Source organism: Monomorium pharaonis, chromosome 8 (genome assembly GCF_013373865.1).
Source record: "Monomorium pharaonis isolate MP-MQ-018 chromosome 8, ASM1337386v2, whole genome shotgun sequence".
Taxonomy (NCBI): Eukaryota; Metazoa; Arthropoda; class Insecta; order Hymenoptera; family Formicidae; genus Monomorium; species Monomorium pharaonis.
Genome location: NC_050474.1, coordinates 6,097,806 through 6,122,072, shown reverse-complemented (window position 1 = coordinate 6,122,072; position 24,267 = coordinate 6,097,806). Strand labels below are relative to the sequence as shown.

The 24,267-nt window shown below is 36.8% G+C and overlaps 5 protein-coding genes across 8 annotated transcripts in view; 1 reads left to right on the top strand and 4 right to left on the bottom strand.

Moving 5' to 3' along the window:
* LOC105834220 (WW domain-binding protein 4) overlaps positions 1-3,384 on the bottom strand; it is a 41,190-nt gene extending 37,806 nt beyond the window's left edge. The window contains exon 1 of the mRNA XM_012676536.3: positions 3,040-3,384. Coding sequence (XP_012531990.1) covers positions 3,040-3,041 — 2 coding nt within the window. The 5' untranslated portion in view covers positions 3,042-3,384. The remainder of the gene's footprint in view (positions 1-3,039) is intronic.
* Positions 3,385-5,628: 2,244 nt separating this feature from the next.
* On the bottom strand, positions 5,629-8,095 carry LOC105831227 (KICSTOR complex protein C12orf66 homolog). Its single transcript, XM_012671221.3, has 9 exons — positions 8,015-8,095; positions 7,766-7,912; positions 7,407-7,558; positions 7,203-7,343; positions 6,717-6,855; positions 6,449-6,642; positions 6,236-6,386; positions 6,000-6,110; positions 5,629-5,932 (listed from the first exon to the last, which is right to left on the bottom strand). The coding sequence occupies exons 1-9, from the start codon at positions 8,093-8,095 to the stop codon at positions 5,762-5,764; spliced, it is 1,287 nt and encodes a 428-aa protein (XP_012526675.1). The 3' UTR covers positions 5,629-5,761.
* Positions 8,096-8,284: 189 nt separating this feature from the next.
* LOC105831231 (WD repeat-containing protein 3) lies at positions 8,285-13,122 on the bottom strand. The gene is made up of 15 exons (XM_012671226.3): positions 12,853-13,122; positions 12,222-12,415; positions 11,930-12,139; positions 11,672-11,869; positions 11,417-11,599; positions 11,108-11,319; positions 10,894-11,026; positions 10,632-10,822; positions 10,354-10,549; positions 10,039-10,266; positions 9,689-9,958; positions 9,362-9,604; positions 9,093-9,259; positions 8,797-9,019; positions 8,285-8,714 (listed from the first exon to the last, which is right to left on the bottom strand). The coding sequence occupies exons 2-15, from the start codon at positions 12,390-12,392 to the stop codon at positions 8,550-8,552; spliced, it is 2,790 nt and encodes a 929-aa protein (XP_012526680.1). The 5' UTR covers positions 12,393-12,415; positions 12,853-13,122; the 3' UTR covers positions 8,285-8,549.
* A 348-nt stretch (positions 13,123-13,470) lies between these two features.
* Positions 13,471-16,355, top strand: LOC105831230 (probable serine hydrolase). Of its 3 annotated transcripts, none has more exons than XM_028189878.2 (4): positions 13,471-13,733; positions 14,369-14,490; positions 14,571-15,399; positions 16,184-16,355. In XM_028189878.2, the coding sequence occupies exons 3-4, from the start codon at positions 14,612-14,614 to the stop codon at positions 16,233-16,235; spliced, it is 840 nt and encodes a 279-aa protein (XP_028045679.1). In that variant the 5' UTR covers positions 13,471-13,733; positions 14,369-14,490; positions 14,571-14,611; the 3' UTR covers positions 16,236-16,355. The 3 variants fall into 3 exon arrangements, with proteins under 3 accessions (XP_028045679.1, XP_012526679.2, XP_036146997.1); XM_012671225.3 differs by having other exon boundaries at positions 14,296-14,490; XM_036291104.1 differs by having other exon boundaries at positions 13,471-14,490.
* The window catches only part of LOC105831229 (uncharacterized protein C05D11.13), a 29,634-nt gene continuing 21,508 nt past the window's right edge, over positions 16,142-24,267 (bottom strand). The window contains exons 2-4 of one of the 2 annotated variants that reach the window (XM_012671224.3): positions 19,225-19,507; positions 17,195-18,445; positions 16,940-17,076 (exon numbers count right to left, since the gene is read on the bottom strand). In XM_012671224.3, coding sequence (XP_012526678.1) covers positions 17,073-17,076; positions 17,195-18,411 — 1,221 coding nt within the window. In that variant the 5' untranslated portion in view covers positions 18,412-18,445; positions 19,225-19,507 and the 3' untranslated portion in view covers positions 16,940-17,072. Of the gene's footprint in view, positions 18,446-19,224; positions 19,508-24,267 lie in introns of both variants that reach the window. The other variant, XM_012671223.3, reaches the window with a different exon arrangement.

The window sequence follows — 24,267 nt, the reverse complement described above, 5'->3', positions numbered from 1 at the left end:
TTATTCTATTCATCTACAATTACAAATTTAGAGTTGAGTCAAATTAATTAAAATGTTTCTGTGAACAAAAAAAAGAGATAGATAGAAGAAAAAGAATTAAAAAGAACTATTATATATGTGATATTGAAATAAAATTTTCTCAAAAGTGACAAATATAAAAAAAAAATAAAAAAACAATAACTGAAAGAAATAAAAAAGATGTAGTATTATGGTTCTCGTATTAAGAACACTCGTCATAAAAAACTCCGCTATTATATGAGAAATTTTAGTCATTACTGGATGGAATTTGTAACCTACAGTTATGCAGTAAAGCTAATACATAACATTACACATATCTGCATATATTCTACAATATTTTCTAATTATTTTAACTAAATAATATTTATTTTTGACTAATTTTATAATAAAATACTGTTTTTAAAACATCTATTTTAATGAAGAGGCTACATTACCACCCCTATTTCTCTCCATTATGCAATGCCATCGCATTTTTATAAATAAAAATTAAAATAACATTCTAAATATTAGACATTTGATAATTTTGAATCTAGAATCAATTAAACATATTGACTAACGGAAATATTAAGTTTTCTATTTAAAATACTGATTATTAAAATTATTGTACACACAATTATTATAAAATGTAAATGGGAGTCACAATAATAATAATATTAGCTTCTCGTCTAATGCAAAGCAAAGGCCGGCTGAAATGCGGAAAAACGAGATAGGAAAACTTTCACAGGCGAGATTAATAATCGGGGACGTGTTAAATCCATCTCGGCACGTAATTAACTGTATACGAGGGACTGTATGCCGCGGATAAATGTATACAATTCCGAATGCGGGATCGCAGAGGGCATGAAAATCGCATTATGCAAAATATGCCTAAGCCGTGTGTACACGAGCGCCGGGTACCGTAAACTTTTCCCGGGTACGAATCCGCGCACGCGGCACGTGGTAGCGGCACACGGGGTTAGCGGCGGCCGCGGATTCCGCTTTACGAGAAGTATACTGCGTGGATTATGCGAAGGGTTATCAGCTAGGTCCAGATAGTTGCGCTGAGCATCGCGCCAGCCGGTAAATTGAATCGCGCGGTAAGCGTAAAAATAAGCGTAAAAATCCCGAAATGATTATTACCATTCTTACAGGCGGTAAAAGAACACTTCCGCGGAAGTTACAATCGGAAGGGATAAGCGGGTTGCCGCAAAGACGCGAGCTTTAACGCGCCCACGCGTTACGTGACCTACATGTTACGTTAATTGGCCGTGAGCTTGTTAAATGATACGTAGGTGAATTTGCCTAAGTGTGTAAGTCGAGACGTCCACCGCGAAAACACGTGAGATGTACTCGCGTTTCGCAATTTCCCAAAAGAAACAACGCGCGCGCGAGAGAAAGAGAGAGAGGGGAAAGAGAGGGAGGGAGGGAGAGAGAGGGATGACGGAAAGAAATCGTAGTCAAATTCTATCAATTTTAAACAATACTTTAAGTGATCTTAAACAATTTTAATATTTTTGCAATTATGTGCCCAGATAGGTATAGTTTATAACATAAAATATTTTTGTGTGTATCAACAACAAATGATCAAATTTTCCTGTAGATACAAAAAAAACTCTCTCTCTCTGTCTCTCTCTTGTTCCATAATTATTATACATTTAATTTTTTATCAAAAATTATTATAATTTTATTAAATAAATTATTATTAGCCTTTTAAATATAATTGTATTTTTTTAAAACGTAGAAAAATTGGGAAAAATTTGGAAAAATATTTGAATATTTTTGTTATCTTGTTTTCATTTTATCAGAAATAAAATATATAGTGAGAGAAGCAAGAGTTACATTTTTCCGCTCAAAATATTCTGAATACGTAATTGAAATGATAAGGAAAGGATATCGATGTCCCTCGTTACTTATTATGACAGGATGTCGCACAGAAAAGACGAGATATCACAGAATATGTGATATCGCTGCTGCTTGATATGCTTATTGCGGAATCAAGTTTTATGCGTACAGCGATGCTATAAACGAGGCAAACGTTTCACCATATCGATACAACTCAGCGAGAAGGAAATACTTGGTATAAACATTTCAATGCTTGAAAAATCGTTCATGTTTGATATCTTCCTCAAGATAAAATTTGTAGCTAGCCTTCTGCGAATATAGACATTTTGTTGCTATGGAATTAAGTTTACGAAGAAGATTCTTTAAAATCAGGGATATAAATATAAAACTTAATTTTTTAGAGCTTTAATTTTCTCTTTCTATTATCTATCTTTATTTTAAAACACATATCGCTCATTTCTTACAACAATAATAACTAAAAAATTGTCATCTTTACTTGTCTGCAAAAAGAAAGACAATTCTGATGGGAATTTACTACAATAAATAATTAATTTATTTCTCTACAATCAGAAACTAAATCGTTACATCAAAAACGTTACATGTAAAAAAGTGATACACAATTTTAATGATTCAAACTAAAAAATATGTTTTAGTTGTGTAATCTGTGTATCAAATAAACTACATGTGGAGCTCATTCTTTTCATGATTTTTAAATCAGTTTTCTTCTAACGTTTACTTTACCTATTATATTTATTGCATTATCGCTAAGAACATATATAAATGTAACAATATGTAAACGTGTACGAGTACATTTCTCTAGCATTTCAAATTTGGATTTGTCCATCCACAGATTTGTTAAGCTCTAATAATTAGTCATCCCCACAGAATGAAGGGGGATGAAGGAATCAACAGGCACTAATTTGCCAAAGGCAAAATTGTACACAACTTTAATCTAAATTTTTATTCCCTTTAACTAAACTTCTTAATTCATCTCTCCTTTTTTTTACGTTGGAGAGAAAACAAAAGAAACGATAAAGTGTACAAGTTCAGCTAAAAAAAAAAAACAGATCTCAATATCTCATAACATTGAAATGTCTGTCACATGTGTTTACGTCAACGATTATGCTTGATTGACGCTCGAGCGTGACGAAGGAAAGCGTCAATAGTCGCGGAGATTAGATAAAAGATAGCGTTACTCACATTTTCGTAACCTCGCCGATATCTCACTGACGCTTCGCAGATGTTGTAATTTAATAATCCGTTGATTTTCTTTGTGTTTCTAAAGACGAGGGACGTTTGTGATACCTGTCGCACATAACCTCGCAAACCACAAATCTGAGGGCTGTCGCGCGCTTCCTCTCGTCTTATCACTGCACTCAATTCAAAAGACACAGACGTACACGGTTTTACGCGTCCGATCAATCGCGAATCAATTATAACGATGTAACATCTTATAATGTTTAATAAATTGCGTACACTCGCCTTCAACCCTAAATACGCCGCGTGTGACATCAACTCAGCTGATCGGTTTCAGTACAATGGCGCCATCTCTTTGGAGATGACTGTCACTGAGAGCGGTCATCGCGTCGTTTTAGATGTTTTCGTCAGCGCCTCTATGTGCGTGCACATTGAACTACGTAGTAAAATATCTATGAATCCCGTAGGTAATGTGCATGACTTTTTGGGTCTCTTCTATGCTACATCCACGTTTATTTGGTTCTGTTTCATGCTATACCCGTAAATTTTACAATTATATGCATTCATAGTTTAAATCTTCTTTATGCAAATGTGCATAATCATGTTCTATAAATGTGCAATACCACATATACATGATATAAATTTAATTAATTGATTTGATAAAAATTCACTCACCGATTGCTGTCGCTGCTCCTGCTGCTGCTACTACTACTACATTCCTTTTCCGGTTTTTATTCTGAAAATGTGATAAATATTATTTCTAAACTCAAACACAAAAGAGCAGGTAAAAAAATGTATCACTTGAAAAAATAATATATTTAATACCGAGTCGTTCCATGGACGCTGCTTTCTGTTGACATATATCATCCTGCTATTCTTGAACTGCACATTAATAAGGATCGCCCGATACTTTATTCGGCACTCCCGATAATATATCACACACGAGTAAAACGTAAACCGCGCGCGAGAATTTCACTTGGCGCGACCGTTACATTTGGAAAAATACGTGAAAAGTATGGCACGTCAAGACACACTGAACAGAAGTAAATCAATTCGCTCCCAGAGTTTCGTATCTCTGTATGATTGCGTGACGACTTGTAAAGTTTCATTATTGGCACAATCGACATTCTACCGAACGCGGATTGCGTACCCTCCTCGAGCGAATTACGCGCACACGAAAACTTTGCCCGGAACGAAAATCAACATGGCACGAAACTTCGTGACGTGACGTCACGTAACTTCGTGGAAAACCGTTTGAATGAAAGGTACGCGCCGAGATACAACTAACGCAGACAAATTCGTTTCGTATGCTCGCACGACGACTAGTAGCACTTCACTTTTAATTGGCACTCGCGATATTCTACCGAACGTATCCTTCGAGAAAACACTTTGCTCGAACGCGCACGCGAACACTTCACACAAACCGAAGACAAACGCACGATGTCGCGCTTTACACGACGCTTGAATACGACCTCTTACGTATCTCACATGGCTCGCGGGTCGTCTGTAGCGCGACGGCACTCTCAACAGTCTCGACACAACACCGTACCTGCGCACAATGAATTCTGAAGACGCGAGACACGCACGAAGTCGACAGAAAGTCCGATGCGTCCGACCGGCGCTGGAGCGCGGAGCAACATGGCGGCGGCAGCGGCGTACGGTGACTCGGCGCTACTCGGCGCAGGCGCGGCGAGTCAACCGCCTAGCAACGCCGAGTGGCGCCGACTAGCGCCGAGCACCGCCGAGTCTGCCTGCCAGCAGTCACGTACGCCACTCCAGCGCCGGTCGGACGTTCTGTTGACTCTGTGCGTGCTCGCGTATTCATTTGTGCGGAGGTACGATGTTGAGTGGTTTTGAGAATGCTGTCGCGCTAACAGACGAGCCGTCCTTTTCACGTATTTTTTCAAATGTAACGGTCGCGCCAAGTGAAATTCTCGCGCGCGATTTACGTTTTACTCGTGTGTGATATATTATCGGTAATATCGAGAGTGCCGAATAAAGTATCGGGCGATCGTTATTAATGTGCAGTTCGAGAATAGCAGGATGATGTCAGCAGAAAGCGGCGTCCATGGAACGACTCGGTATTAAATATATTATTTTTTCAAGTGATACATTTCTTTACCTGCTCTTGTGTTTGAGTTTAGAAATAATATTTATCACATTTTCAGAATAAAAACCGGAAAAGGAATGTAGCAGTAGCAGCAGCAGCAGAAGCAGCGACAGCAATCGGTGAGTGAATTTTTATCAATCAATTATTTGAATTTATATCATATATATGTGGTATTGCACATTAATAGAACACGATTATGCACATTTGCATAAAACAGATTTAAAATATGAATGCATATAATTGTAAAATTTACGGGTATAGCATGAAACAGAACCAAATAAACGTGAACAAAGTATAAAAGAGAAAGTCATGCACATTACCTACAGGATTCATAGATATTTGACTATGTAGTTCAATGTGCTTAAAAAAATGCGATTAACAATACTTGGAATGTAGATGATATCAAATGCTGTTCTAAGCAATTTTCTGTGTAAAGAAACGTATAGGGTTATATAAAGATATATATAAGGCTAATTACATACAAATAATATAAAATTTATTTTTATTATTTTATATTATATATGTGCATAAATTTATATTAATAAATCTTTTTACTATAACATAGTTTTTCTTTGGCATAATCATTTTTATACACTTATTTTCACACAGAAACATTCATTTTGATAATTTGAGACATTCATAAACTTTATTGCATCTAATTTGCATAGATAGGTCCAACATAAATGACGTGATGTGTGTTTCCTTATCCTTTTGTTTCCCGTTTTCAAACACGATCACGAGCGTCATTGTAGGATCGGTGTTGTGAAAAGCGTATGTACACAAATCCTGTAGAAAATCATTACTTTGCAATTTACTCAAAAATTACTTCGTTATTAAGTGCTTCATGGTATACCTTCGTGCTTTTATGGTAAATCACTTTGTCCATAGAGAGAAGTTCGGTGTGTCGCTCCTTTATTTTGATCTGGATATTGTCCAAGTGTATTAACGGTTTATGTGTAAATGTCTAAAAGAACATTAATTATTTAATTAAATATAAAATACTATATTTTGTATTATTTCTTTGCGATGATACTAATAAACACTATATTTACGATATTTTTAAAAATTGAAAAATAAATTTGTACTCACACCAGGGCAACAAACGACAACAGGAAAACTCTCAGAAGAGTTTACACCTCTTCCCGGATGCCTGTATCCCGAACCTGAATTTTCAGTTTCTCTAGAGTCGAAGATTATCAGAACTGCTAATATGTCGTATTTACGCTGAAAGCTCTGTATTCTAAAAAATATATATTTGTTAGCTTGCATACTTTGTGCAATAAAACGATATTTATATCTTACTTCTGATAGTAATCTACACTCTGTTTGCTCATAATACTTCTCATTTCCCCTGGACTAGCTTGTTGACTTAAAGTAGTGTGGAAATATAGAGAGCATTTGGCTAATATGGCACTGCGAAGCTTCACCAGCCATTGATACAATGCTGGTTGTTGATTAGCTTTGAGAAATGTCGCACCAAAGCCCAATTTCCAGGACTAAAAAATCTTGAATTAGAATATCTGATAAACAGTTCTTATGTACTTTTGTTTCTTATTTATTTACTGCTAACCTCCTTGCTTTGCAGAGTTCTTTCCCAAGCTGACATTCGCGTTTGCGCTCCATAGAGCGCCATTAGAGTTGGTAAAAACCTCCAATTTTGAACTTCCACTTGTGCTCTCATTAATTGCACTAATGTTTCACATTCTAATCTGTATAATAAGAATTATTAGCTTCTCATACACATTAAAGCCTACAATTCATATTAAAGACAGGGTTGAGTAGTAATTAGTTGAAAAGTTAAATTTGGTGAGCCAGATATATGGTAATTTTGTTATTTAAAGTAATCTAATTCTTAAAAATCACAAGATTTTTATTTAATAATATAAATAATAATTTCTAAAATTAATAATTAACTTTAATGTAACTTTTAACTGTTAGTTTTTTGTTCATGCAACTTTTAATTTAACAAAATTAGCAAATCATTAATTTTAGTTTTAATTTATCTTTAAAAAAATACTAACTTACTCAACCCTGTTAAAAAGTACAAGATACACACGTTAGACTTGTCTTAATAGCAATCAATGCCAAATGAGAACAGGACAACAAATAGCATGTTACTATCCCTTCTATGCATTGCAGCAATTCTTGATGCTTCATAACTTTACTGTTTACACTCATGTTGTACATTTTTTCATAGCTGTAATACAATAATCACAAATGTGACATTAGAAACAGAAGATTGAAACACTAATATACTGACAAATCTATCAGCTGGATTCTTGCCGTGATGAACTGACAGAGCTGATTGGAAACATTTGCGACTGTTGTGCCAATGGAATTCGTTCCCTTGGTCATCTCCTCTAATCTTTTCAAATCAGACTTTAACGATTCATAGACAGTCTTTAAAGAATTCTGTAAATGATATTATATAAATAAAGCTCAAGAAATAATTATCGACTAAAACGACTTCTTTGTTCTTAGATAGGACAAATATTTTTAATTTACAACATATGCAATTGAATATGATTAATCAACAACATATGCAAATGGAGAACAGAACTGTATTTGCGTATAATGCATTGATCGCTCGATAAATTAAGAAAACGCGTTTATACGTACATCTTTCCTGAGAAAGCCTTTATTCTTAGTGTTGAGGAAACCTAAATCCGCATACGAACGCTCTGCTACAGCAATCTGTGGTAAATGCATCAGGAACATTCCCCATGGACCCATTTGCGTCTGCTTGCATGATTCCCTTTCTCTTTCCTGAATTAGAAATTTACATTTTCTTTTAGTTATAAAAGAAATACACAATTGCGTCTCCATGTCACTTATGTTGACCCATATCACAGGATTTTGTTCACTTACAACTGTCTCCTTTGCCTTGTCGGAGCATAATTGAGCGACCTGCGTGAAGAAGACGTTAAGGAACTCGTCCTCGTGGTCCATCCTTTATTTTTGGTTGCAGAAAACGCGGATAAATAATGGTTAGGCCATGCGGCTGTCATACTAACGAGGTTATGTCGCAACAGTCTGCTCTACCAGCTCTGCGCGCATTATGTAAATAGGTTGATTCGATTTTGCTAAAGATGGGATCGATTTAACTTTCTATGAAATTTCCAATTTTTTTGTTAATTATTTTTGTCAACTGATCAATCAAGATTTAACTGATTTATTAGAGAAGGAATTTGATAATTTTGGACACATAAATCTTTATTATGGTAAAAAGTTATTGCCAGCTTTTAAATTTATAATTCAAAACATGTATGTATGATGTGTATGTGTGTGTATGTGTCATATTTATACTTAAAAGTTTAAATGTTTAAATAATACATATACATAAAATACATAATGAAAATTTGTGCTACATATGTACAAAGTTTATGTTGCCAAAAAGTTAAATCTACAAGTTCATGATTGCTCTCTTTACAGCCTTCTCCTTGTTTCTTCTGATTTTCTTCTTATGCTCGACAGTCTTACTAGCATCTCTGAAGAATTTGATTCCTTCCCGTTCCTCGAGAATGCGTTGCACATACATCATACCATGCAAATTAAAGCCAATAGTGTCCTGAAAAATCATTGGCCCATCAGAGAAGTAAGAATACACTCTCATGTATAATATATGAGATCAGTAAATTAATTTTCATTACCCTTAAGGTAGAAATCTTTTCTACAGCAAGCTTCTTCACAATCTCCAGTGTGGGCAAAAGATTTTGATTGGCTACTATCGGGCCATGATGAGCTTGTATCAAGCATAGAGCTAATTTGGCTAATAGCTCAGTGTGATAATCGTTTTTTAATAAGTCAGGGAGTCTCTGAAGAATATCACAGGCCGCGGAATACGGCAATAACAGTAACGTTTCCTCCAATTCACTGAAAAATACATGATTTCACTTATGTTCTCAGTTTTATGTAAAGCGTTGTTATACGTTTCATCGCGTTTTACCTGGCCCTAACTCGTTTAAAAGTTTCTATCAAGAAGTCTTCTGTGCTCGTGCAATCGTAAGCCTGCATCAATAGAGGAAGAGGTGGCGCTTTATCAGTAGAAACAGTTTTGCTCAATTCTGTCTCATATTCCTTACATACTTCCAAACCTTCCAGAATCAATTCGGCCTGATAAGAAAAACATTATGAAAAAATATACTTTAATCTTTGTTGCAAATTATACATGTGTATATATATATATATTTTTTTTTTTTTAATAATTCAACTTACAGCTTTTTCACTGCTAACCGTCTTTCTAGAGGGTAAGGCTTTCTGTTTTTGCCCTAATACCGCTGTGGTTTCCCCAGTAACTAATTCATTCTCCTGTTGTTCTCTTTCTTCTTCCGCCTCGTCTTGTAATACCAGAGGTTCGTTGGTCTTTTCGTACAATCTAATTACTCGATCGGATCCGCACGATGCGGCGTAAACCCCGTTTGGTGAAACGCAACAGTTCCAACTTTCTCCAGCATGACCCTACAAAGATTATAATTGAACAAAGATCATAAAAATATTGTAATTAAGTCGTCGATCTGTGAAATATTTAATGAAATATGTTACTTGTAATGTGATGATTTTTTGAAATATATCGGCGTCCCATTGCTTAATTTTGCCGTCTTTACCGGAGGTAAAGAAGTAGTGAGTTCCAGGCACGAATGAGAGACCCGTGATAGAGTCATCATGCGCGAAGATAGATTTGTGGCAATCGCCAAAATCCAAACCCCAGATTTTAACGTTGCGATCAGCAGAACCGGTCGCTATGAGCGTGGAATCGCTGGATATATCCATGCACAGAACTGGTAGTTTGTGTCCATAAAGCGACACAAAAAACTATAATTTAAAAAATGTAAGACAATAAAAGATGACACTTAAAATATATACTTTCATATATATTACAATAACTATAATACCTTAAATGTGTCCAGAAAGAAGATTTTAATGGTAGAATCCAACAGAGAAACAGCTACAAATCTATTATTTGGACTTATTCTTACGCACAATACACTTTCTTCAAGCTTAAGCGTCCTCACGTGCAAAACAGAAAGAACTTTTGCTTTTATCTGATTGTTGGAATCTTGAATAAGTTCGAAATTCCAAAATTTCACTGTCTGATCACCACCACCACTGGCAACTCCTTTCTATTTGTACAAAAATATTAATAAGCTTTAAACTAAGCTTTAAATGATTTATAGGTGTTAGAATATTTTTCTTGGAAAACACATTACCAAGTCGGGAAACAACGTCACGCTCCAAAGCTCCTTAGAATGTGCCGCTACTTCTTCCAAGATATCGCCAGACGCAATGTCGACAATAAGCATTTTTCCATCCTTTAATCCAACAATCAAATGTCTATCACCCGGCACAAACGTTACCGTCAAGGCATAACCGCATGGCACTGTGCGTAAACACGCTAGTGTTGGTCTACAAATTTGTTCCAGTTGTGTTAATTTCTAATATGTATACATTATTAATTAAAAACGCATATTTTAAATATGGATACTACCTATTCCACAATTTGATGGAATCTCCGCTAACAGTGGCAAATGCCAAATTGTCGGAGCTGAAACAGATAGCGCGAACCTCTGTACGATGACCATGTGCCCTTATTGAACGCAAACACTTTACTTCAGGATTCTTTTCTTCCGTATACAAAGAATGTAATTCGATTGAATTGTTATTGATTCCAACGCATAACTGCACAAAATAAACAAAATAAAATATAATGCACAAATTTTAAATGATTTAAAAAATTCGCTGTTACTAACTCTGAGCTCGTTTCCTTTGCCTATGATTAAATCAAGTCCCTTCACTTTGCCAGATACTTGAACAACAGGTAAACGTTTTATCTCATCTGTTAAGGATGGTGCACTTGGTAGTTCTTCTGTATTATTTTCTTCCCTATTGACAAAACAAAGAACTCTGTATTTAAATTCGTAAAAAAAGTTAAAAATTTCTTTTGCATTAAAAATTTTAACTCACTTGTTTTCTTTTGCTTTTCGTTTTCGTTTTTTCAATCTTTTTGTAAATCTATCTTTTACTGTGTCCTCAGGTAATAGATAAAACAATTCAATGGAATTTTTAACTCCATGGCATCCAAGAAATTTGCATGTGGAGTCAACTTCTAATGAAACAACTCGGCCGCCCGTTGTTCTTAATATACTTCCAATTTTTTCACATTTTATAGGGTATTTCTGTAAACAAATTCATAATTATGTATATTATATTATTCTAAAAATAATTATATAAATTGCATCATAAATTCAGTAACACATAAATATAATTGCATACCATATCTGTATCTACACTTTCTTCAATTTCTTCACGGTCTTCTTTAATATCCAACATACCAATAGCAGTATCCAATTCAATATTCTTATTATCAAGGAATGTTATTTTCCAAACACGCAATTCCATATCATTGCATCCTGTTATTAAATATCGATCGTCGTTCATTAAGACAAGACTCCAAACCTGCATCAACACGAATCAATATGATTAAATCAATCTGGAATATAAATAACAAATAGCAATTAAGTGGTTTACCTCTGATTTATGTCCAACAAGGGTTTTGAAGTTATGCTCTGTGTCTAAATCCCAAAACTTTACAAGTGTGTCTCTGCTGGCACTAATAATAATGTTATGTTCCTTCATAAATACCAATTTGGTTATAACACCTTTGTGTCCGCTTAATCGACATATTCCAGTTTCTGCCACAACATCCCAGACAATGATATCTGTATCCTGTTACATAAATAATAGAAATAACTACTTATAATTTTGTCATATTTACAAGATTCTTACCTGGGAACCAGTGGCTAATCTATGTCCCAATATATCATATGCTAAGACTGTTATTTCAGATTTGTGTCCTACAAATGTACTAATGTTTTCGCTGGTGGTTAAATCAAAGGTTTTCACCGTGCCGTCTGTGTAACCAACTGCAATGTGTCTTTTGTCAGGTGATGCAGCCAGACGTGTTACACATACCTTTTCTCCAGATAATATTCTTGTCTGACATTATTAATATACAATATAAAGTATAAGAATATCAATTATTTTTATATTAAGTTCCTTCATCGTTCAATTTCAATACCTTTTCTCCAAGTCGCAGATCCCAAATGTATACATGTTCGCACGCAGCAGCAGCTACAAATCTACCTTCTTGACCATCCAATTTTACGAAGACGACATTGCATCGAGGGCTCACAATTATATTTGCGTTACCTGCTGGTACATATTTTAGATATTGCTTGGTCAAACCCATTTTATTTGTAGTTTGTCTGCAATCTGAAAAAAATAAAGTAAAATAAATAAAAATTTTAATAAAATATTATTAGTGTATCTGATGTGCCATTAGAGAGTATCTACACTTTCTCTTAAAATTTTATTAAAAAAATAAAATTTCCTTATTTTTTCATTAAATAGTATTAATAATTTTTAAAATTTTATTACATTCTTATTAAAATCTCATCAAAATGTGTTTTCTATTTAGAAAATAATCTTTTCGGAATAAATTTTTCAGAAATCTAATTAAAATTTTGTTAAATGTTTATTAAAATTTAATGAAACTTTAAATCAAAATTTCATCAAAACTTCATCAAAATAAAACAAAAACTTGTGACAATAAAACCTGTATATTGTTGCGTATCGTAAGAATAATATAAAATTGCTCAAACTAACATCTTCTATTTATTAGTGCGATAATTAAAAAAGAAATAACATACCTATTTCATATGAGCTCTTTGAGGTTATAGATACACGTGGGTCACGTGTCTACCACTTTAAATTATTGGGTCCCGTCCTTTAATAAATTGAAACGAGCATTATAAAAAAAATTATATTGGGTTATTAAAACAAAAATGTTTTTACGATACAAAGATTAACAATTCTCAAAATTTTTTTCAAAATGAAACGCATCCGACCATTTGAGATTTAGATCACGTCAATCATGTGTGTACATCAACCAACAGATTGCGCATGCGTGTCCTAGTATTAGGCTAATTTTCATATGTGGTGACAAGGGCTGCGGTCCACTACTACAAATGTTTGATTGACCAATCGAAACAAAGATTTTTACGAATTGACCAATCAAAGAATGCTTCGAAACGTTTGTAGCGTCAAGTGGACCGTAGCCAAGATAGTCAGACGTTATGGATTGGTCACGTTTTGCATTCTGGGGCTCTATTCTTGAATTCATTCGCAAGAGAAACGTATTCGCAAATTCTGATCTTACAGAAAAGTTGGAAATTTATTGGCTATCGTATGGCTATTAACCAATAAACTTGTAACTTTTCTGTTAGAGCGAGTACTTGCGTATACGTTTCTCTTGCGAATGAATTCAAGAATCGAGCCCCTGAAGATTCCAGGATTTCTCTCTATCCCAATAGCCAATCAATACGCTTAGCAATGGCGCTTTTCAAATACATTTATAGTTTAACTTCATTAATACAAAATGAGTTTGATAACCTACATGTATAAATATTGTAATAAATTTGTATAAAATAAAAACAAAGTATAAGTTTCTTTGTGATTCGGCATATTTCTACAGCATGACAGATTGAGAAAAAATAAACTTGTCCAGATTATTCGAGATACTTTAGTATACGTAAGCATGACGAAAGATTTTATCTGATTTTATTACTTCATCAATCATCAGCATTGCTTTGCATACATTATTTTAATAAGTTATTAGTTTCTCATTAAAAAAAAAAGCAGAAAAAATAATGGAAAATGCATGAAATAAATATAACGTTTATACGTAAAAACAATTAAATTATTAATCTATTGCTCCTTTAATAGTAAATTATTATGCTTTTCGGTTGTAGCTAGTATATGTACGTTTCTTTTTGGGATAACTGACTCACATAGCCACGTAATCCTGTTCGATTTAGATAGAGTAAAATCACGACGAAATTCGAGTTTATCGTATATTACGGACATTCACGTAGATATCGTATACCATGTGTACATGTTTCTTAGAATGATAGTTCAAGAGAAATCTGTGATGTATATCGTAGCAAGTTAGCAAATTGTTCACAGTTATAAATACCTGTATGATTTCATGTTTAACCTTTGGACTTTCATCAGAATCACAGCATCACTATTCAGTTTAAATTAAATGAGCTATTGAACGAGTTGATGCAGAATTGTGCACTTGTCGTTTGTAGAGTTTTGACATACATACAGTACAATTGTGTGCCATAGATATATTTATTTTAGTATGTTTATATATACACAAAGATTTACAACTTGTGTCTTGAGAACGAGATCGTGTACAAAGTTGGTGAAAGCACTGTACAGTAAATCTGTTCAATATGAAGTTAAGGAAGTGGAAATTCCAGTGCCTTGGGGCAAGGTAGCTGGTACGTACAGTCTTCTTCTGTAGGTAAATGTGACTCGCTCAACGAGCAAAAATTTTATTTCATTTATCATTTTATTTCAGGCAAGTTATGGGGCTCACAGAATAAGCAACCTATTCTTGCTATGCATGGCTGGCAAGATAATGCTGCGTCATTTGATAATATAGCTCCTCTTATCATGAAAAATACACCAGTCCTGGCGATTGATTTACCTGGACATGGACTATCCTCATGGTTACCACCAGGATTTATGTACATGGAATTAGAATATCTCTTATTAATGAGAAGAATTAAAAATCATTTTGGATGGGAACAGATAAAAATATTGGCTCATTCCTTGAGTAGTATGACGACGTATTGGTATGCGGCGTGTTTTCCAACAGAGCTGCAGTATGTTATAACCCTGGATGTATTCAAATTTCCATCTTTTAATGCACAATCGCATGTAGGTTACTTTGCGAATACAATTGATGCATTCTTTAAAGTTAGTGAAAAAAAAGCTGTACAACCTACTTACAAGACGCAAAGTGAGATTATAAAGAAAGCATCTGAAAGCTTCATAAAGTTGGATGAATCGTCCCTCAAAATACTTATGACTAGAGGTACTACACAAAAGGAAGATGGAACATATGTTATTAACAGGGATCCCAGATTGCGGATTGCACCCATTCACAGTGTATTTTCGCAAGATCAACTAGAAGAATATGCGAAGCTCATAAAGTGCCCATATTTAATAATAAAAGGAGATGAAAATTTCTTTGCTGGGGAAGAGAAAGAAAATTTTTATAGAGCACTGGAGATACTGAAAGCTGCTAATGACAAAGTGCAATTTGAAACTATACCAGCAACACATCATCTTCATCTTACGCATGCGGAGAGTACAGCAGCGATTATTATTCCCTTTTTAGAAAAGTATGATTGTTAGTCTGAATATTTATTAATGTTATATTATACTGCTTAGTATTACTACTGAAATAGACATAATTTGTCAATTACGATAACAGATTAATCTTTAGAGTCCCAACATTTTTTGAAAGTGATATTAATGATTCATATATATAAGTAATTTGTATTACTTATATATAAGTATGTCAAGCTACATCACCAAGGTCAGCTCTGGCCGCTATAGTGGCCAAATCAGGACTCTAAAGATTAATAGTCAATATACAGATTAAAATTTCTATGTAATTTTTCTGAATTGTGAGTATATATGTATATTCATGAATATATTGATATAATACATATTATTTTCTAGAATATTTTTTATAAACTGATGATAAATTATAAATTTTGATAATAATTATAATAAATTTGTATTTTTTCAAGTTTTACATTGTTTTGTAATCAAAAGTACCTTACATGCGTATAGACATACAATTATATGCAAAAATTATGCTATCAGGATTGAAATATCGAAAAAAAGTCATAATTTTGAACTAAAACGCAAGGAACTGCTAAATTGCTATCATATTTGCATTGAATGTTATAAATAATGGCACATTTTTTTGTAATTACTTTTAAGTTTTGTAATACTATTTTAATAATAAAATTAATTCTAACATGAACGACTCAGTCGTAACACAAAAGTATTATGAAATTGTCTATGTAGACTATTGAATTTACCTTTAAAAAATAAATGTTTATAGAAGAAATAGAATGACTTATAACATAATTTATTATTTTATTTATTACAAAGGAACTGTAGAAAGAAGTACATAGTAGTACGTAGTAACTATATGTACAAATAGTACAAGAGACAGTCGAACTATCACCAGAATCATTCACTCATGTTCAAATGCGGTATGTATTAATGATTTGAATCTGAACGCTTATTTTGTTGAACAATGAATAAAAGGCACTGGCAAGAATTGCTTCTCTTGTTTAGTTTTAATGTACAACTCCCATTCTCTCATTTCGCAACGTCATGTTCTCAGCAAAATCTATTTACACACTTAAACCTAATATCGAAGAGTTATCACTATTATTACGTGATAGTGATAATTATTAGTGATTATATTTCACAGTGTTATTTTAAGACGTATCTTTTACAAACGGAAAACTTCTAAATATTTAAATAATCGTTTCGGTTAAACACACTGAAAAACGTTCGATTGTTCTCTAAATTGTTTGTTTATCGTCAGCATTTTGACGTAATGCAAATAGTTATATAATTTTCTTTTATATCGATGAAACGGCGTAGTTATGTTCACTTCCAGCGTTTATACATATTATAAAATAATGGTTCTAACATGGATTTATAACTCTGTTGCTATTGCTATTGTAATTATCGTAATGTTATTAAGAGTAATTGGCGCAGCGGTAGTTGTGCCGTTATTGATTTTATCACTCCATATCCGGAAATTATATGGGAAGCATATATAAAGCACATCCAAATTGGTCTCTATTATCGTTCGAAAGTCGTCAAAAATTTTTTTTGTAACAGAAAACAAGTTATCTATTGTGCTGCACTTGCGGCTCCGCGACCTGTTCTCTATTGTGAACCGGTTGTGTCAATGTGTTTTGAAACCACATCATCCAGTTGCTCAGATAATGGCCGTCCGGCATTTGATTTTCAGGATTGTCCCTTATCTGCACATCGTTCAATTCTTGAAAATTGCGAACGGTTCGGAGTTCCGTAAAATTATTGTTCACCGTATGGCCCCCATGCATCCTTACCTCCCTCTTTCTAAGGGCGTCTTTTACTAACCTTTGCCTACGCTCCTCCTCCGTCTCGATGGCAGACCTCGTGAATCTCATTTCCCTGGCTCTCAGCGCGTCCTTTCGCAATCTTTCCTTCCTCTCCTCCTCTGTCTCCTTAGCATATTGATTCAATCGGGCCTCTCGTCTCTTCGCCGATTCTTTATTCAATCTTTCTCTCCTCTGCTCTGGTGTTTCGTTCGCGTACAACGATAGTCTTTTGACTCTTCTTCTTTCGGCCTCGCGATCCAGGCGTTTCCTCCTATCTTCTGGCGTCTCGTTGTACATTCTGTATTCTCTCTTTCTCGCCGCCTCGGCGTCGAGTCGTTTCCTTCGTTGCTCCGGCGTCTCGTAATACATTCTTAGTTCCCTTCTTTTCGCCGCTTCTTTCGCCAACCTCTGCAAACGTTGCTCCTCGCTCTCTTGCTCGTACAATCTTTTCCGTTTTTCTCTCATACACTCAGCCTTCTTCCTCAATCTTTCCCTGTAGTCTTGATGATGTGCGGCAGATTTCAGCCTGGCGTGTTTTTTTATTCTTCTGGTTCCTACTTTGGTCTTTTCCTGTTCAAGAAGATTATCCTTGCCATCCGTCAATTGACACTTACGTTTTGCTAACGCGATTACGTTGTTAGTGCCGACATCGACAGGAATCTGTATATTCTGTTTAGTATCCTTCAAGATTCTCAGTTGTATATTAGCGTCATTGTTGCCGTCGCATAACCACTCCGCAGTATACAACGTGCCGTGGTCGTCATCCTCTTTTTTTATATTGATATTAAGTCCATCCAAGAGTTCGTTCGATATCGTCACTGTGGATATATTATAATTGGTCGTTTGTATCTGCTCGTCGGTGTTCCGAATGTACACTTCCGTCGCGTGCGACTGCTTTTGAAATTCGATATTTATGGAATCAGAGTCCAAGGTGTCCAAATAAATCGGTTCCGTCAGCACGTCGGTAACAGTATCACCGTTCTCTGTATGCTGTGCGTTCCCTAAAGTGGATTCCGAAGTGTTTAACACATTTGCCTCGCTCTGGTCCTTGCCGATCGTTTTCTCATCGTCGTAGCTCTTGGCCTCTTTAATCTCGATAGTACAAAAATGTTGCGCCGATGTAATTATCTCGACTTCATTGAGATCCTCGGGCTCATCGCTTTTCCGCCTGTCGTATGCTGAGATCAAGTCTGTCGGTTGACTTTTTACTTGTCCATTGTCTTCAGATATTTCCATGTCCCACGGGGAAGCAAACAACGCGCTGGAAACGCTGAAATCATACAATAATATGCTGTAAATTTGTTCGAAAATCATGTAAAATATTAAATCTGATAAATGAATTAAAATCATGCAATTAAAAAAAGTGAGGTAAAAGTTTGTGGTACTGACGATGCGTTTTACTTTTCCAGAATATTCTTACATGAAAGTCGCATGTTTCACAATTTGTTATAATTTTAAATTTATTGTTAAAATATGTAATCGAAATATATTAGAGTGTACCAAACAGATATTTTTCCTACAAACCCCTGTTCTTGCGAGTCTCTGCAAATATAACTATTTGCAAAATTATTAAACAGAATAGTTTAACAAGTCACTTCATAATTACATTACAATGTTAGTCTAACCGTTTATATGTCCGTTCGTTCGTCTGCAAAATTTTTCAGGAATGGTTTAATATTTTCAAATTTTATTTTCGCAAACATACCCCAGAATCTCGGTTTCATCAAGACAAAATACAATTCAAATCAGTTAACTGCAGGGAGATCAAAGGTTAAAATAAAAAAAATCTTTATCTAAATTTTTCTAACAATTATACAACGGTTCATCACTGCACTTATTTCCAAAACAATATTTATCATTGCGTTGAAAAAGGTTCATTATTACGTTATTTGTACGCAACTTCCTTATTTTTAAATGAAAACAGAGGTAAAAAGTATCTGTGATAAAAGAAAGTAAAAAAGCAGATTTCGATGATATCGTTTTTTTGCTCGAGTGCCGACAAAATTATGATAATTACATGCCAGGACCTGTCGGAAATGCGGTCCATACCTGCGTATCGTCTGCTTGACAGCTGATTCAAGATGGCAGCGTGGATGGCACCCTGAAGTCCTGCATTTCCGCGATGTCCGGCGTCAATACCGAGCGCGACGCGATCGTCATTCCAGTTGTCTCGCGTCACATGGCCTACTAGGCGCCGCAAATCGCGCGTAAGCTCGACATCTCGCCAGGATCCACGTGCGTCTAGCCAAAATTCATCCGAACGTCGAGCGCCGCTCGTCCATCCACGTCCCTCGTCATCGCTAACGGCAACGGGATCTCAGAAGAGCGGCCTCTGGAACAGAATTCGAGCCGCGTTTTAAAATCGAAGGTGGCGCCAACGGTGGCGCGAGTCTTTTGATTGGTGGACTTCTGGCGAATCGATCCGATTAGTTGGGCTCCTGGCGAATGTTTCGGAGCGTCATTGTCGCCTCTATTATCCGCACACTTTACGCTTGTTTTCAAAATTTTGATTTAAATCTATATTTAGGCCCGCTTGTGTCGCTTGCACGTCGTTGCACTTATTGTTAGAATCTTCGGTTTCCTTCTCTTCCTCCCTCTCTCTTTAAGCTTTAATATATATTTATCTTTTTACTTGTAAAAATTAATTAATATTAGTTCTTTTTTTTTTAAGTTTCCGATGCTTTTACACTGACGAAAAATACAAACGTACGATCGCGTAGAAATAAAATTATTATTTGTAATTTATGTTTTACACGCATTTTATTATTTACATGTGTACTTTGATTTATTTATTTTTTGAAAATCGATAATTAATTAGACAGTAATACATTGCAATATATTAGTTCTGTTTTTTTTCTTTTCCATTTCTCTGTGCATTTGTCAGAACTTCAAAGTATATCTAGTTAGAGAGAATAGATCTATTACAAATTTTGTCGATAAAATGCCAGTAAAAATGTAACAAAATCTATTATACAAAATATGATACAACAATTTGACTGCAAAAACCAAGAAGAATGTGTCATTTCTAGATGGAGTGTGTTTTCAATTTAAATAAAAATGATAGATATTGATTTATTACAAAACGACAGCTGCTGTTCGATTTCTCTTGGCACCCTGCTGTCGTCTCTGTTAGTACGAATTTCATGTAATATTCCGTTCTGCTTGTAAAACGCTGATATTTTGTTTACGGGCTAACAAAAGTCACGTCGCGGAGATAACGCGGCCGGACTTCGGCGGATATCTTCAATTCCTCGCCGAACCTCCGCTCCGCGCGGTTAACGTCCTCGCGCGTCCAATTACGCGCGCGCGGGACGTCTAAAAATGGTCAACGATTCTCCCCCGATTCCTCATCGGGGGATGCCGATAAATCTCGCCCCGCGGCAGCGGTATTCGCACACTTTTTGCGCCCCCCGCGCGATCCTGCGCTCCTCCTTCCCGAGGAACGCCGATCCTCGATGATACGCTATTAATTACCGACGCGATGCATAACGATTAGCTTTTTTCTCGCCGCCACCCCGTCGCGCCGTCGCCGAAACGCGTGCGTCCGTATCGGGACGTCTCGCGCGCGCGCGCGCGCAAACGTCAACTTCAAATGGAAACGTCTTAATTATCGGGGCACGTATAATAGTATCGGGAACGGAGCGCCCAGCAAAAACCGCCGACAGGCGCCCGCGAACGAACGAGACACCGACGACGGGGGAAAGGACTCGGGGATAACAGAAAGAGAGAGGAAGAGAGATTATACGGTGGACGGGGGAGGGGCGTACGTACGCTATATAAGTATATCGAGCCGGGTTTCTCGTTTCCCCGCCACCAAAAGCGACGACGCGTTTGTGCGCCGCGACGCAAAGAAACGTCCCGTCGCGGCGGAGATCGGCGGTACGCCGCCGGTAAGTCGCGTGAGGTCTCGGCCGCGGATCCGCGGTCGACTCTGCATCCGTGGGACTCTCTCTCTCTCTCTCTCTCTCTCTTTCTCTCTCTCCACGTGGGCACGGACGGGACGGGATCTCACTTGGAATCACTCGGGACGGACGTTCGTGCTCTCGCGACGAAAACGTCTTCTTTCACTCCGAGAACTTCCCCCTCCCTCCCCCCCCCGGATCTCCGTCTCGTGGAGCGAGCGTCCACGTGCGAAAATTAAGCGCTGATCTCTCCCGTGAAAGAGTAAGGGGGGATTTCCGGGAAATCTCATGAACGCAAGCGTTGGCATTGCGTTTCGTTTATGGCGAAAATAATATAAAAAAAAATTTGTCACGAAATGTGACAACTTTTGTAACACAAGTTTATTCTAAAGATAAGTGAATCGAGTATTTGTAAAGTCGAATTGAATCAAATTCGAATAAAATTTTCTCGGATATTTATATTACATACATATATATGATATAAACTCATAAAATGTAGGAAGAAATTTAAGAAAACAATTGTTTCTATCGTGTATATACACATAAATTGTTAAATAGTTATACAATTTATAAGATTTAAAAATAATAAAAAAAACTTTAAAATTTGACAATCAAACACGAGAATCGATATGCACAAGAGAGATAAATGAAACCATTAAAATAAATAATTGAAATTAAATCATTTACCCCGGGAAACTCACTACAATGCAGCACATTTATATTTCATTTATTACAAAAAACTGTACCGCATACAGAATCATTCTTGGCATAAAAATGTACAGAAAAGTTCTCTCTATTATATTATTATATTAGTTACAGTAATAATTAGTTTCTTTAAAATGTAGAATACCGAGATTGTGCCAACGAATCTCGGACCGTCTCTCCCCGATTTTCTCAGAAGTCACGGCACTCTCGCGTGCGAGATAACTTTATTTTTCGTTTAATTTACATTCGTTCCAGGAAGACGGATGATCCGACTGCATCGTCACAAACGCTGCGGTTTTTATGAAGGCAGCGCAGAATATATATTTTTGCATGCATGATTTCCATAACACACGCACACACACACGCACGCACGCAGAACCGGGATGATAATTTATAAAGTTCGCTTCGCGATCGCGCGACGATTACGGAATTCGTATGCGGAGCCGATCGCCGAGCGCGGAATGCCACGATGGATTGGGCTTTTTTTTTTCGCGCGACGGTTTCACAAAATCATTAAGGGACTAAATCTAATAAAGAATCCGCACGAGGCCTCCGACCGCGCGCGCGCGCGCGTTCGTAAGAAAACATTCTCGCCGAGGCGATCGGCGCGGCATCGTAATCGGTATCAATGATTATCGCTCATCCTGATCGCTCGTTATTCGGCTCACGTTGTCGTTTCCCCCGCCGTTTCGTCTCGCCGAAATAGGCCTTCTTGCCCTCGGTCACTATTGAATTAGGCGGACTTGAAGCCCTTAAATAATTCGAGCGCGAAACGACGAGCCTTCACGCGCCACGCGTCGAAACCGGTTGCAGTATCGGCCTTGCGAAACGCACCGCGTAGAATGACGTAATGACGATGTACTAAAAGAGAATTAGAATCGTTTATTGCTGCACTTTTAATCCTCTTATGCCGGCGTCTTCCTCCACGCCGAGAGGTGGGCTTTAATGATTCGCGAAACAATTCTTTGCGAAATAACGAATAACTGCGACAACTCACAATTTCTATATAATAATACTTAACAAATAATTCGATCTTATCGTTTTGCGAATACCGGAAGGAGCAGAACGTTAAAATAGAGACAACTTCGAACACTTGGGACAATCGTCCAAAATTATTACGATTGAGATTATCATCACGGTTTGTTACCACGATGTCGGTTGATGCTTGTGATGCCAAAAATTGAGCAAATCTTACGCGGTATTATAAAAGATTATCAATTCCTTAACGTCGTCACGCATTAACCTTGTACAATCGTAACGCGCGAACTGTAAACTGCGATAATGGAATGCAGCATACGGTAACGATCAATTCAGGTTAACTTTTCTCGGAAATGGTCGCCGATCGTCGGAAGGAGCCGCGCTATTTTGATGATACACTTTATTATCGCAAACGTGCCCCGCATGCCTCGCGCGAATCACAGGATTTATAGCAGTGTCTAAATTTCTTCTTTTTTTTTTAAGAAATAACACGTTTTTGCGCCATTGTTGCACAGAATGTTCGGAATAAAGGTTTTGTTGTTGCAATTTACTGTAACCATACGATTACGGTGTTTAATGGGATATTTAAGCGGATAAACGCGATTAAGAGATGTAAGAATTAAAAAATAAAATAAATGTAGATAAAGTGAAACAGACAGGTACATTGATGGATCTTGGTAGTGTTAACATTGCTTAACCGTTCAACATTTCAATTCTGAATCACCGCGATTTCTAGAACGCGTATAAGACTTCTCAGGACGCGAAATCCTGTTCCATCGAGGATTCCGTCATTATCCTTCCGTGACCGCGTTCCTTTCGCCGATTGCATTTTAATCGTCTTTCCGGGCGAGAGAGAAAGAGAAAGAGAGCGAAAGAGAAAGAGAGATCGCGGACGCGCGTAAATCGCGAATCCCGCACTCGCACGGCGGCGGAAGCTGGAACGAATGGGCGCAGCGGACACATACACGCAGAAACATCCAGGGGAAGAGAGACACGGGGAGGACACGGGCAAAACACACAGAGCGCTCGTTCCGCCCGGGGAAAAAGCCGCGGCGAGCATAATGGATATCTTTATTATCGGAGCCGCGAGAGTCGCCGAGAGACTCCGTGAGACTCCGGCAAAGTCCCGACCGCGACGTCTCAACCCTAGAGCTCCGGGATCCAATTGGTCCCGCCGGTCCCCCCTTTCGCGGCATAAATATTGATGAAAACGATGCGTTTATACGCGAGCGACAAGTCCGTCCGCGGTTAAAAAGCCGGAAGATTTATCGGGACGCGGCCCCCCGACGACAGCCATTTCCGAGCGGATCGTACATCACAAGCCCCGGAGTCCGGATCGGTTTTCGTCTGGCTGAGTGGGTTTCGGTTTCTCGGTAGCCGCACGAGAACGGCTCTCTCTCTCTCTCTCCCCCTTTCGACATATCTCATCCAATCCTTCACTGTATTTCCGAGAGATCTATTTTATTCTAGTTGTCGCGCGCGAGAAGAAGCTAAGTGCGCGCGTGTG